This window comes from Odontesthes bonariensis, chromosome 20, assembly GCF_027942865.1.
Source record: "Odontesthes bonariensis isolate fOdoBon6 chromosome 20, fOdoBon6.hap1, whole genome shotgun sequence".
In the NCBI taxonomy this organism is placed as follows: Eukaryota; Metazoa; Chordata; class Actinopteri; order Atheriniformes; family Atherinopsidae; genus Odontesthes; species Odontesthes bonariensis.
In genome coordinates, this window is record NC_134525.1 from 967420 (window position 1) to 982452 (window position 15033).

Below are 15033 nucleotides of genomic sequence, written 5' to 3' on the forward strand. Positions count from 1 at the left end.
GCGGGACTTTGTTGCCACCGCGCGTTCCGTTTGGTTTAAAGCAGACAGCTGCTCCGTAGACCTCCAGCCATTGGCCAATAGAATATAGACGCTGCCTTTCGGCCAATAGGAGAACAGGAGAAGGTGGAGTGGGCGGGAGCAGTGGTGTAAACAGCAGCTCCGCCGGGCAGGACGTTCGTTAGCCGCCGCGGAGAAGCTAGTTAACCCTTCCGGATCTCTGACCGTCCTTCCGAACTTTGGACCCCCGTACTTGTGATTAAATGGCCGGCGTCGCGCTGAAGTTATCCGCTTCCTGGCGTTTGGTCAAATTAAGAAGGTGACATTTGAATATCGAGTGCGTTAGTGAACGTTATTGCTGTTTTCGCTGTTATCGCGATACTTCAGAAACTGGGTAAGAAATGTATGTAGCAGTTAGCCGTTAGCATCCAGGAGAGTTTAATGACTTTTAACCTCCGTTAAACTGGACTGGAACATCAGTCAGACTGTGTCGAACCGTTAAATGTTTCAATCTTAGCTTAGTTTTAAGCTTTATTTTTCTCTGGGTTTATAATTTAAGGGGATAACTTTGAAAATATTAGCAGCCTCAGTTAGCTGCGACCTTTGCTCCAGATTGGCAGCTCTGACACGACCCGTCACAGTGATGAAAAATAATAATATCAGGTGTTAAAACTCAGTAAATCCAGCCTCAGATGAACACATGACACATAATACTGTGTCATTATTTATGGAACAAAAACTTAAGTGAACCCTTCCTGCTTCCACAGGAAGAGGGTCAGAAGCAGCCGGGAGCTGCTGATCAATGCTCTGATTAACCGATCATCAGTCAGCAGGTTAAAGGGTAAAGGTCACCCCAAGGTCAGAAACCCAAGAGCTACATCTCAGACTCTGCGGGCCTCAGTTAGCATGTTAAAGGTTAAAGGTCATGACAGCACAGTCAGAAACAGACTGAACAAGTGTGGCTTGTGTGGAAGGAGAAAGCCTCTTCTCTCTAAAAAGAACATGGCAGCCAGGGTTGCCAACTCTCACGCATCTGCCGTGACACTCACTCTTTCAGACTTAGGCTGCGGCTACACGAAAACGTTTTTCACTGTAAACGATACTTTTTCTTATCGTTTGGCTGTCGCGGCCACACGGAGCCGGGGTTCCCACTACCCCAAAACGATAGTTTTTGAGAACGGGTTCCAGAGTGGGAAGATTTGAAAACGAGGTCGTTTCGTTTCCATTGTTACAGCGAAAACGTTTTTGCGTCAGTCAAACGTTGACGCTGTGAGACTTCTCTATTGTCTCACAGCGTGGCGTGACACAGTGGCGTGTGTACTGCATCGTTTCATCGTTTTCATCCGTTTTCGTCTGGACCTGTGTCTTTACAGCAGCGTTGCCGTGTGGTCGCAAGAATTTTCGTACCCGTTTTTAAAAAAAACCTCGTTTCGTTTTCGTGTGGCCGTAGCCTTAGTGTCACGCTCTCACACTTAACAAAGAAATCTCACGCTAGATCATTTTTTCTTTCTGTGTTGATTTTTTTTTTTTTTTTCACTCTCAGTCTATAATTTCCGAATGCTTAGTCACCCTAAAATTGACTAGAATGGAAGAAATTGCATTTAAGAAATGCAAAATTTTCTAGAGGAAGGCCCCACACTCTGCACTATTGCATATTCATAAAATGTATACATGTATCTACATCATATCTACACAGATATATATATATATATCTGTACTGTGGAACAGCTTCTGAGATGCGTGTCGCGAACATATATATACATATACATATATATATATTTATGTGTTAGTATATTATTAGTTCCTGCTGATGATGATTGGGGTTCAAATGTTCCTCCCATATGAGACTAACGGACTGTATCGTTGGGTCATCTGATTGTTTTTTTTGGTTTTCGTGGCTCTAACTGTGAGTTTACGCATCAGAAGGCTTCACAGCAGGTCGGCGGTTCCTCAGAACCTCTGAATGTCTCCTTCTCTGTCAGCAGTTTGGTCAGATCCAGTGTTTCCAGCCTGAAGTTCCACACCGCGGCGTCTCCTCTGATGGGTGAGTTTCTGCCGCAGCTTCACGTCCCCCTGAAGGTCGCCGCAGGTTTCTGCTGGTTTCCAGTGGCTGCGTCGGGTGAAGATCTGATTGGCCGGTGTCGGTGGTGATGATGTCACGTGTTTGCAGGTGTGACGGTGGAGCAGTTCGAGCAGGCGAAGAGCGAACTGTCGGCGCTGCAGAAAGACCCGGGAAACGAGGTCAAGCTGAAGATCTACGCTCTCTTCAAACAGGTGGGAGGACGTTCACATGTTAGGATTCACATGTTAGGATTCACACGTTAGGATTCACATGTTAGGATTCACATGTTAGGATTCACACGTTAGGATTCACACGTTAGGATTCACATGTTAGGATTCACACGTTAGGATTCACGTGTTAGGATTCACGTGTTAGGATTCACACGTTAGGATTCACGTGTTAGGATTCACGTGTTAGGATTCACACGTTAGGATTCACACGTTAGGATTCACACGTTAGGATGCACATGTTAGGATTCACACGTTAGGATTCACACGTTAGGATTCACACGTTAGGATGCACATGTTAGGATTCACACGTTAGGATTCACGTGTTAGGATTCACACGTTAGGATTCACGTGTTAGGATTCACGTGTTAGGATGCACATGTTAGGATGCACATGTTAGGATGCACATGTTAGGATGCACATGTTAGGATGCACATGTTAGGATGCACATGTTAGGATGCACATGTTAGGATGCACACGTTAGGATTCACACGTTAGGATTCACACGTTAGGATTCACATGTTAGGATGCACATTCACATGTTAGGATTCACATGTTAGGATTCACATGTTAGGATTCACATGTTAGGATTCACACGTTAGGATTCACACGTTAGGATTCACACGTTAGGATTCACACGTTAGGATTCACACGTTAGGATTCACATGTTAGGATGCACATTCACATGTTAGGATTCACATGTTAGGATTCACACGTTAGGATTCACACGTTAGGATTCACACGTTAGGATTCACACGTTAGGATTCACACGTTAGGATGCACACGTTAGGATGCACACGTTAGGATGCACATTCACATGTTAGGATTCACACGTTAGGATTCACACGTTAGGATTCACACGTTAGGATTCACATTTTAGGATTCACATTTTAGGATTCACATGTTAGGATTCACACGTTAGGATTCACATGTTAGGATTCACATGTTAGGATTCACATTTTAGGATTTCACGTTAGGATTCACACGTTAGGATTCACACGTTAGGATTCACACGTTAGGATGCACACGTTAGGATGCACACGTTAGGATGCACATTCACACGTTAGGATTCACACGTTAGGATTCACACGTTAGGATTCACACGTTAGGATTCACACGTTAGGATTCACACGTTAGGATTCACATTTTAGGATTCACATGTTAGGATTCACACGTTAGGATTCACATGTTAGGATTCACATGTTAGGATTCACACGTTAGGATTCACACGTTAGGATTCACACGTTAGGATTCACACGTTAGGATTCACATGTTAGGATGCACATTCACATGTTAGGATTCACATGTTAGGATTCACACGTTAGGATTCACACGTTAGGATTCACACGTTAGGATTCACACGTTAGGATTCACATGTTAGGATGCACATTCACATGTTAGGATTCACATGTTAGGATTCACACGTTAGGATTCACACGTTAGGATTCACACGTTAGGATGCACACGTTAGGATGCACATTCACATGTTAGGATTCACACGTTAGGATTCACATGTTAGGATTCACGTGTTAGGATTCACATGTTAGGATGCACACGTTAGGATGCACACGTTAGGATGCACACGTTAGGATGCACACGTTAGGATGCACACGTTAGGATTCACACGTTAGGATTCACACGTTAGGATTCACACGTTAGGATTCACACGTTAGGATTCACATGTTAGGATTCACACGTTAGGATTCACACGTTAGGATTCACATGTTAGGATGCACATGTTAGGATGCACATTCACATGTTAGGATTCACATGTTAGGATTCACACGTTAGGGATTCACATGTTAGGATTCACACGTTAGGATTCACATGTTAGGATTCACACGTTAGGATTCACATGTTAGGATTCACACGTTAGGATTCACACGTTAGGATTCACACGTTAGGATTCACACGTTAGGATTCACACGTTAGGATTCACATGTTAGGATTCACACGTTAGGATTCGCATGTTAGGATGCACATGTTAGGATGCACATTCACATGTTAGGATTCACACGTTAGGATGCACACGTTAGGATGCACATTCACATGTTAGGATTCACATGTTAGGATTCACATGTTAGGATTCACACGTTAGGATTCACACGTTAGGATTCACACGTTAGGATTCACACGTTAGGATTCACACGTTAGGATTCACATGTTAGGATTCACACGTTAGGATTCACACGTTAGGATTCACACGTTAGGATTCACATGTTAGGATTCACACGTTAGGATTCACACGTTAGGATTCACACGTTAGGATTCACATGTTAGGATGCACATGTTAGGATGCACACGTTAGGATGCACACGTTAGGATGCACACGTTAGGATTCACACGTTAGGATTCACACGTTAGGATTCACACGTTAGGATTCACATGTTAGGATGCACATTCACATGTTAGGATTCACATGTTAGGATTCACATGTTAGGATTCACACGTTAGGATTCACACGTTAGGATTCACACGTTAGGATTCACACGTTAGGATTCACACGTTAGGATTCACATGTTAGGATGCACATTCACATGTTAGGATTCACATGTTAGGATTCACACGTTAGGATTCACACGTTAGGATTCACACGTTAGGATGCACATTCACATGTTAGGATTCACATGTTAGGATTCACACGTTAGGATTCACATGTTAGGATTCACGTGTTAGGATTCACATGTTAGGATTCACATGTTAGGATGCACATGTTAGGATGCACACGTTAGGATGCACACGTTAGGATGCACACGTTAGGATGCACACGTTAGGATGCACACGTTAGGATGCACATTCACATGTTAGGATTCACACGTTAGGATTCACACGTTAGGATTCACATGTTAGGATTCACATGTTAGGATTCACACGTTAGGATTCACACGTTAGGATTCACATGTTAGGATGCACATGTTAGGATGCACATTCACATGTTAGGATTCACATGTTAGGATTCACACGTTAGGGATTCACACGTTAGGATTCACACGTTAGGATTCACATGTTAGGATTCACATGTTAGGATTCACACGTTAGGATTCACACATTAGGATTCACACGTTAGGATTCACATGTTAGGATTCACACGTTAGGATTCACACGTTAGGATTCACATGTTAGGATTCACACGTTAGGATTCACACATTAGGATTCACACGTTAGGATTCACATGTTAGGATTCACACGTTAGGATTCACACGTTAGGATTCACATGTTAGGATTCACACGTTAGGATTCACACATTAGGATTCACACGTTAGGATTCACACGTTAGGATTCACACGTTAGGATTCACACGTTAGGATTCACATGTTAGGATTCACACGTTAGGATTCACACATTAGGATTCACACGTTAGGATTCACACGTTAGGATTCACATGTTAGGATTCACACGTTAGGATTCGCATGTTAGGATGCACATGTTAGGATGCACATTCACATGTTAGGATTCACATGTTAGGATGCACATGTTAGGATTCACATGTTAGGATTCACACGTTAGGATTCACACGTTAGGATTCACATGTTAGGATGCACATGTTAGGATGCACATTCACATGTTAGGATTCACATGTTAGGATTCACACGTTAGGATTCACACGTTAGGATTCACACGTTAGGATTCACACGTTAGGATGCACGTGTTAGGATGCACATTCACATGTTAGGATTCATACGTTAGGATTCATACGTTAGGATTCACATGTTAGGATTCACACGTTAGGATTCACACGTTAGGATTCACACGTTAGGATTCACACGTTAGGATTCACACGTTAGGATTCACACGTTAGGATTCACACGTTAGGATGCACATTCACATGTTAGGATTCACATGTTAGGATTCACGTGTTAGGATTCACGTGTTAGGATGCATGTGTTAGGATGCATGTGTTAGGATTCACGTGTTAGGATTCACGTGTTAGGATTCACGTGTTAGGATTCACGTGTTAGGATTCACGTGTTAGGATTCACGTGTTAGGATGCACGTGTTAGGATTCACGTGTTAGGATTCACGTGTTAGGATTCACGTGTTAGGATGCACGTGTTAGGATTCACGTGTTAGGATTCACGTGTTAGGATGCACGTGTTAGGATTCACGTGTTAGGATTCACATGTTAGGATTCACATTCACATGTTAGGATTCACATGCATCATCTGTGCATCAGCCGTCTGTCCTGACACAGAGGTTAAATCTCTGGGTCTGATCTTCAGATTCAGACTTTCTGTGTCACTAATACAACCCTCTTCTTCCTCCTCCTCTTCATCTTCCTCCTCCTCTTCCTCTTCCTCTTCCTCTTCCTCTTCATCTTCCTCCTCCTCTTCCTCTTCCTCTTCCTCTTCCTCCTCCTCTTCCTCTTCCTCTTCCTCTTCCTCCTCCTCTTCCTCTTCCTCTTCCTCCTCCTCTTCCTCTTCCTCTTCCTCCCTCAGGCCACTCAGGGTCCCTGCAACACCCCCAAACCAGGGATGCTGGACTTTGTCAACAAGGTTAAGTGGGACGCGTGGAAGTCTCTGGGCGCCATATCTCAGGTGGCGTTCAACTCCTTGTTCTGCTTCTGTTTGTCCTTTTCTGAAATCACCTGATCACTTCTGTGCCCGCCCCTTGTCCTTCAACATCTGTAAACAAACATCTGCATCTCTCAGGATGAAGCCAGGCAGCAGTACTGCGACCTGATTGGCTCCCTGGTGGCAGCAGAGGGTGGAAGCGCCGCCCGGGTTGCAGCGAAGCCCGCTGGCGGTGCGGCGGCCTACGAGACACTATTGGTCACCACGGAGGATGACATCACCACCATCCAGCTGAACCGACCGGCCAAGAAGAACGCCATCACAACAGAGGTGGGCGTGTGCTCGAGGTGTCGGGGGAAACAGGAAGTCAGGGGTTAAAGTGACATCATCCGTGATTTCTTTCAGATGTACAACGAGATCATCGCCGCTCTGGAGCAGGCGGCGAAGGACGACTCTGTCATCACCGTCTTTACCGGTACGCACACACGCACAGCAAGCGGACAGGCTTTAAGCCCCGCCCACTGGTCATTGAAAGAGGTTGAGCAGAAACAGAGGCTACGCTGCTACATGCTAACCGCTAGTTAGCCACAGAGGCTACACTGCTACATGCTAACCGCTAGTTAGCCACAGAATCACAGAGGCTACTTTGTACATGCTAACCGCTAGTTAGCCACAGAAACACAGAGGCTACGCTGGTACATGCTAACCGCTAGTTAGCCACAGAAACACAGAGGCTACGCTGGTACATGCTAACCGCTAGTTAGCCACAGAAACACAGAGGCTACGCTGCTACATGCTAACCGCTAGTTAGCCACAGAAACACAGAGGCTACGCTGCTACATGCTAACCGCTAGTTAGCCACAGAATCACAGAGGCTACTTTGTACATGCTAACCGCTAGTTAGCCACAGAAACACAGAGGCTACGCTGGTACATGCTAACCGCTAGTTAGCCACAGAAACACAGAGGCTACGCTGCTACATGCTAACCGCTAGTTAGCCACAGAAACACAGAGGCTACGCTGCTACATGCTAACCGCTAGTTAGCCACACAAAATGTACAAACTTTCCTGTCCACTGGAACTGGAACAGCTTTTACAAACAGCTGTGGGTCTTTCATTGAGTCTGTGTTTGCAGGTGATTAAACGTGTCTTGTTTGTTCGCTGCAGGTGCCGGCGACTTCTACTGCAGCGGAAACGACCTCACAAACTTCACTAAGATCCCAGACGGAGGGGTGGAGGCCATGGCCAAGAGTGGAGGAGAGCTGCTCAGGTGATCGATGGATTTATTGGCAGAAGAAGCAGCTGAGACGCTCTGTCCTGTGGTCAAACATTAGCCAACCAAGCTAATCTGAAGTTTATTAACTGGGCTGCGCGGCGTCACCACAGGGGGGCGGTGCAGGCTGTGTTCTGGGTGTCAGTAATTCAGCAGAAGAAGTCATCCTCTAATGGAGGAGGATAAACAACAACAAGCGGAGCCTGATTTCTGAAGGATGAAGCAACATTTTCGATGTTTTTCTCCTCTGCAGGAAGTACGTGAGGGCTTACATCGACTTCCCCAAACCACTGGTTGCCGTGGTGAACGGCCCAGCTGTTGGAGTCTCTGTCACTGTGCTGGGCCTGTTTGACCTGGTCTACGCCACAGAGAGGGTACGCACACACTTTTGGTCTCCTTTACTGTGTAACGTGCGCAGCACCGCCCCCTGCTGCACGGGAGAGTCTCGTTTTCCTGTGCAGGTGCAGCTTGTTTGTCCGGTTCGGCCGTTTGATTATTCTGCTTGGTTTCTACGAGCCTTTAAAGGTGCCATGGCATGAAATATATTTTTATAGGCTTTAGTGGTCCCCTAATACAGTATCTGAGTTTTTTCCCCCAAATTCTGCCTTGGTGCAGAATTACAGCCAGTCCCAAAAATGAGCTTTCCTTAGGATCCTCAGAATGAGCCGTTTAGGGTCTGCAGCTTTAAATCCAAAGCGGAGGGTGGGGGTGTGGCCTTACTTACGCCCGTGGTACCTTGCGTAAATGTTTTGTGAATCGCTATGGCACGTAGATGGCGCGGCAGCCCTATGCCGTAAAACTAGCGAAACCTGTTGAAATTAGCTTACTTTGACAATATGACGAACTAGTTAGTGAACTCTCCTACCACAGTCAAACATCAAGCAAGTGCTACACAAGACACAGCAAAAAAGGCGTGCATGAAGGGGAAAGCAGGAGTGAGGATTTTGACATTCTCATCTGATTGCTCTGATTTGCAAAGATGCACGTAGCGCTAGCGCTGGAACCATGAATGAATCATTATCCGGATGAAATGCACTGAATTTGCGGATTCATTCTTCTTCAGGAAGCTTGAAGTCGGGGGCTTTGGTCTAAAATGAGCGAGCTAACCATCTCATGGGCATGCAAACACCTCCAACAGCCCAGTTGGCAGAGATAAGAGCTTGCTAACATGACACACGCATACCTGATGCTATTAGCTGCATAGCTAACGATAAAAAACCCTTTCCTGTGATAACAAGCTATATAACTATACTGTACATACAGGAAAGCAACACAATTATAGAGCGTTAAATTACTTACTCTCGGGAATGAGATCCTTCCCCAAGTGAGGGACGAATGGAGCAGGAGGTTGGCAGGCGGATCGGTGCGGCGTCTGCAGTGATGCGGGCTCTGCACCGGCCCGTCGTGGTGAAGAAGAAGCTGAGCCAGAAGGCCAAGCTCTCGATTTACCGGTCAGTCTATGTTCCTACCCTCACCTATGGTCACGAGCTGTGGGTAGTGACCGAGAGAATGAGATTGCGAATACAAGCGGCTGAAATGAGTTTCCTCCGCAGCGTGTCTGGGCTCTCCCTTGGGCTCGGTATTAGCCCAAGTTCTGGAAACATTCGTCTGTGAAATATTTGGCGTACACACAAATCTCTTCGGTTCTGTCGTCACTTTCCCAGAAAAAAACAAAATCTGTCCACTGGCTCTTTAGATGGTTCTGATGCAGGAGCTCTAAACAGATTTTTTACATCCATGTACAGAGCGATGAGCTGGCCAAAGAGCTGTGGGCGGGGAAAGGCAGTTTATTGGCTCTGGGTGGAAACAACCTCCACGTCATAAGCAGCGGCTTTCCCGATCAGGCCTTCTGCATGCTCACATTTCCAAAGGCGGAGAATAATTTCCAGTGCATAGTTTAGGTCTATCGTCATTTTTAGCCACTGGGGGACCGCAGGCGGGCTAGAGGAACTCATATTAATGTTAAACAACCTTAAAAAGTGAAAATCTCATGCCATGGCTCCTTTAAAGGTGACGTATTGTGTAAAAACCCTTTCTTCCTGATCCTGGGAGCATATGTCGGGCTGTCTGAAGTCACCAACGAGTGTAAAACTCCCCAAAAACACGTGAAATTGTTAACAAAAAAAAGGCAGAATATGTCACCTTTAAATGGCTCTGGCTGTGAAGGAAGCTTCTATCAACCAGGAGATGATAAAGCTTCATGTTCTGATACAGATCACAGATTTTAACGATCCGTATCAGAACAGGAACCAGCAGCTGTGGGGTGGTTAACGGGCTCCAGATGTTTGCATCTGCACCACATTCATGTCGTCTCTGTGTGTCTCAGGCCAGCTTCCACACTCCCTTCAGCCAGCTGGGTCAGAGCGCCGAGGGCTGCTCCTCCTACACCTTCCCCAAAATGATGGGCAATGCCAAGGTACCCCCACCCACAGGTCACATGATCTGCTGTCAGCAGGAACATCGGCTGTGTTCCAAACCGCATACTTCTCATACTAACTTTCTGAGTTAGTATGCGAGTTTGAGTAAGCGAGAAGTTCCCGGATGCATACTAGATTCTCCGAAATGTTGGGTATGCATCATGAGGTTACTACTCATACTCAAACTACCCAAGATGCAACGTAACGTGACGTCGCCGATCGTCATTTCCTGTCAAAACGGCAGTTTCAAGCTAGCTACAACAAGGGTAGGTTCACTTCCTGTTTTCAGAACAAAAGCACCAATTGTATCATAATGGCTTCCCCTATGAGTAGTAACCTCATGATGCATACCCAACATTTCGGAGAGTCTAGTATGCATCCGGGAACTTCTCGCTTACTCAAACTCGCATACTAACTCAAAACGTTAGTAGGAGAAGTATGCAGTTTCGAACACAGCCTATGCAGTATGTAGTATTTAGTATACAGTATGTTGTATGCAGTATGTAGTATATAGTATGTAGTATGCAGTATACAGTATGCAGTATATACGGTAGTATACAGTAGGCAGTATGTAGTAGGCAGTATGTAGTATGCAGTATGTAGTAGGCAGTATGTAGTAGGCAGTATGTAGTAGGCAGTATGTAGTAGGCAGTATGTAGTAGGCAGTATGTAGTATGCAGTATGGAGTATGTAGTAGGCAGTATGTAGTAGGCAGTAGGCAGTATGTAGTATGCAGTATGTAGTAGGCAGTATGTAGTAGGCAGTATATAGTATGCAGTATATACGGTAGTATACAGTATGTAGTATGTAGTATGCAGTATGTAGTAGGCAGTATATAGTATGCAGTAGGTAGTGTGTAGTATACAGTATGCAGTATGTAGTATGCAGTATGTAGTAGGCAGTATGTAGTAGGCAGTATATAGTATGCAGTAGGTAGTGTGTAGTATGCAGTATGTAGTATGCAGTATGTAGTAGGCAGTATGTAGTAGGCAGTATATAGTATGCAGTATATACGGTAGTATACAGTATGTAGTATGTAGTATGCAGTATGTAGTAGGCAGTATATAGTATGCAGTAGGTAGTGTGTAGTATACAGTATGCAGTATGTAGTATGCAGTATGTAGTAGGCAGTATGTAGTAGGCAGTATATAGTATGCAGTAGGTAGTGTGTAGTATGCAGTATGTAGTATGCAGTATGTAGTAGGCAGTATATAGTATGCAGTAGGTAGTGTGTAGTATGCAGTATGTAGTATGCAGTATGTAGTAGGCAGTATGTAGTAGGCAGTATATAGTATGCAGTAGGTAGTGTGTAGTATGCAGTATGTAGTATGCGGTTTGGAACGCTGTTCTCTGATGCCGCCGCCGTCTCCTCAGGCCAATGAGATGCTGCTGTTCAACAAGAAGCTGACGGCGGTCCAGGCCTGCGAGCTGGGCCTGGTCACCGAGGTTTTCCCCGACAGCAGCTTCCAGTCGGAGGTCTGGACCCGGCTGAAGGCCTACGCCCAGCTGCCCCGTGATGTACGCCTTCTTCTTCTGTTGTTTTGGCTCTATGTGCTGAGGCGTCCCCTGGAATACTAACTGTCTGTGTCTCTGCCAGTCTCTGGCTCTGTCCAAGCAGCTGATCCGGTCCATGGAGAAGGAGCGTCTGTACGCCGTCAACGACGCCGAGGTGGAGCGCCTGATGGAGCGCTGGACGTCAGAGGAGTGTTTCAACGCCGTCATGAGCTTCTTCCAGGCCAGGGCCAAACTCTGATGGACGCCCCGACACACTTAAAGAGGGGCGTGTTCGTCCACGGAGGATGAATCATGTCCTCTGGGGGAATCGGGCGGCTCTAACGTGCTTTTCATTGTGTTAACTCTGTGTTCTTGTGGAAATATTCCAGATTTCAGCAGCTCGCTGAGGCCTGTTGGCAGAATGAAAAGCACTTTAGATCTCCTGGTGGGAACTGTTGGGGTCACAGGGGCAACCTGATGGGGTCACAGGGGCAACCTGATGGGGTCACAGGGGCAACCTGATGGGGTCACAGGGGCAACCTGATGGGGTCACAGGGGGAACCTGATGGGAACTGTACACCATCTCAGATCATCAATGGGACACTTACACCATCTTACACCACCTCAGATCATCAATGGGACACTTACACCATCTTACACCATCTCAGATCATCAATGGGAACTGTACACCATCTCAGATCATCAATGGGAACTGTACACCATCTCAGATCATCAATGGGAACTGTACACCATCTCAGATCATCAATGGGAACTGTACACCATCTCAGATCATCAATGGGAACTGTACACCACCTCAGATCAGTAATGGGGCACTTACACCACCTCCGATCATCAATGGGACACTTACACCATCTCAGATCAGTAATGGGGCACTTACACCACCTCAGATCATCAATGGGGCACTTACACCATCTTACACCATCTCAGATCATCAATGGGGCACTTACACCATCTTGCACCACCTCAGATCATCAATGGGACACTTACACCATCTTACACCATCTCAGATCATCAATGGGGCACTTACACCATCTTGCACCACCTCAGATCATCAATGGGACACTTACACCATCTTGCACCATCTCAGATCATCAATGGGACACTTACACCATCTTGCACCATCTCAGATCATCAATGGGACACTTACACCATCTTGCACCACCTCAGATGGTGCTGTGTGGACACCAGCTCTGATGTGAACTGGCTCCAGTTGTTAGCCAGACCTGTGCTCAGCTCTGGGGGTTGAAATGCAGAAGCTCCCCTGACTCCTTCAGCGCCCCCACCAGGACGACTTCTGAACAAGTCGAGTCGTCCTGAGCGCCCGGCTGCAGACGGATGGCGTTCTCCCGGTCGCTGGCAGTCAGCTGACCTGCAGGCTACTACATGTGTGACATCCTTTTTGTCATGATGGATCCACCGTGGATCAGAGATCAAGTAGTTTAATGTTTGATTTTTTAACAGAATCAGCTGCCTTCACTTCTCTTTGGGACCGAACCTGGATCCTGATCCGATGCTTGTTCTGTCGGGACGTCATGAAAACCTTGGAGTTAAAGTGCCTTCGACTCACTGAATTAAGTTTAGATCGACGCTGCTAATCATGTTTGTTCTTCTTCTGTTAACTTTAATAAAAACACGTTCTCATATTTAACGGTTTGTTCCTGTTTGTGTGAAAGATTCTTGGATCAGTTTCTCAGAAAAAAAGCCGTTTTAACAGGAAGAAACCTGATAACTGAAGGCTCCGCCTCCCATTCTACTAAAGCAAACCTGTATTTAAAATGTTTAAAGGCAGTAATTAACGGTACACATGCATTACTACGAGTTTCACTGTGTACATCTCCGGCTTGGTCCATCACTGTTGATGAGAAAGCATTGTTTGCTAGCATCTGCTGCTAGCTTACAGCTACATGCTAAACTGTTTCCCTGTGGGACCAACAGCAGGTGTCACCGTGAGGAGAAGAAGTCTTTCTCAGGAAGGGAGGTTGGTCTGGTGTTAGCAGAGCGGTTTCAGTAGGACTGAGCCGCTGTGCTTCAACCACCAGGTGTTCTGACCCGAGCCCGTTTCAGACGTCTCAGTAAAGGTGTTAACTTGTTAAAAAAAGGTGGAATATGTCACCTTTAGGTCCGAGCACTGAGTCCTGTGTAACTGTCACAGTTCAGGTTAGAAAAGAGGATTAAATGCAGGTGAAGAAATAATGTTGAACGGGAACAAAAATGAATGAAAAAACAGAGGAGGCGGGCAGCGGTAGAACAGGTGAGCGGACGTGAGTAAACAGGTGAGCGGACAGGTGAGCAAACAGGCGAGTAAACAGGTGAGTGGGCAGGTGAGCGGACAGGTGAGCGGGCACGTGAGCGGGCAGGGGAGTAAACAGGTGAGCGGGCAGGTGAGCGGGCAGGGGAGCGGACAGGTGAGCGAGCAGGTGAGCGGACAGGGGAGAGGACAGGTGAGCGGACAGGTGAGCGGACAGGTGAGCGGGCAGGGGAGAGGACAGGTGAGCGGGCAGGGGAGCGGACAGGTGAGCGGACAGGTGAGCGGGCAGGGGAGAGGACAGGTGAGCAAACAGGGGAGCGGACAGGTGAGTGAACAGGTGAGCGGACAGGTGAGCGGGCAGGGGAGCGGGCAGGTGAGCGGACGTGAATAAACAGGCGAGCGGACAGATGAGCAAACAGGTGAGCGGGCAGGTGAGCGGACGTGAGTAAACAGGTGAGCGGACAGATGAGCGGACAGGTGAGCAAACAGGTGAGCGGGCAGGTGAGCGGACAGGTGAGCAAACAGGTGAGCGGGCAGGTGAGCGGACAGGTGAGCGGACAGGTGAGCAAACAGGTGAGCGGGCAGGTGAGCGGACAGGTGAGCAAACAGGCGAGTAAACAGGTGAGCGGACAGGTGAGCAAACAGGTGAGCAAACAGGCGAGTAAACAGGTGAGCGGACAGGTGAGCGGGCAGGTGAGCGGGCAGGTGAGCGGACAGGTGAGCGAGCAGGTGAGCGAGCAGGTGAGCGGGCAGGTGGCGGCCTCTGACAGAACAACACAAGAT

General features: G+C 46.8%; 1 protein-coding gene across 4 annotated transcripts; it reads left to right on the forward strand.

Annotated features, from left to right (window-relative positions):
- The first annotated feature begins 136 nt into the window (after window positions 1-136).
- Window positions 137-12744, forward strand: eci2 (enoyl-CoA delta isomerase 2). 4 transcript variants are annotated; one of them, XM_075451919.1, is made up of 11 exons: window positions 137-316; window positions 1980-2041; window positions 2168-2271; window positions 6723-6821; window positions 6936-7127; window positions 7203-7272; window positions 7965-8067; window positions 8324-8444; window positions 10397-10486; window positions 11862-12005; window positions 12085-12743. In XM_075451919.1, exons 1-11 carry the CDS (start codon window positions 261-263, stop codon window positions 12238-12240), a joined length of 1197 nt encoding a protein of 398 aa, XP_075308034.1. In that variant the 5' UTR covers window positions 137-260; the 3' UTR covers window positions 12241-12743. The 4 variants fall into 4 exon arrangements, with proteins under 4 accessions (XP_075308034.1, XP_075308035.1, XP_075308037.1 ...); XM_075451920.1 differs by having other exon boundaries at window positions 138-316; window positions 1983-2041; XM_075451922.1 differs by lacking the exon at window positions 137-316 and adding an exon at window positions 323-391 and having other exon boundaries at window positions 12085-12744.
- Window positions 12745-15033: the final 2289 nt, after the last annotated feature.

Bases quoted from the DNA above. Each gene is read 5' to 3' on its own strand.
- eci2 (XM_075451919.1), top strand. From the start codon at position 261: ATGGCCGGCGTCGCGCTGAAGTTATCCGCTTCCTGGCGTTTGGTCAAA. The intron at 6,822-6,935 runs GTGGCGTTCAAC...TGCATCTCTCAG, and splicing joins CTCTGGGCGCCATATCTCAG to GATGAAGCCAGGCAGCAGTA. The intron at 8,445-10,396 runs GTACGCACACAC...TGTGTGTCTCAG, and splicing joins TGGTCTACGCCACAGAGAGG to GCCAGCTTCCACACTCCCTT.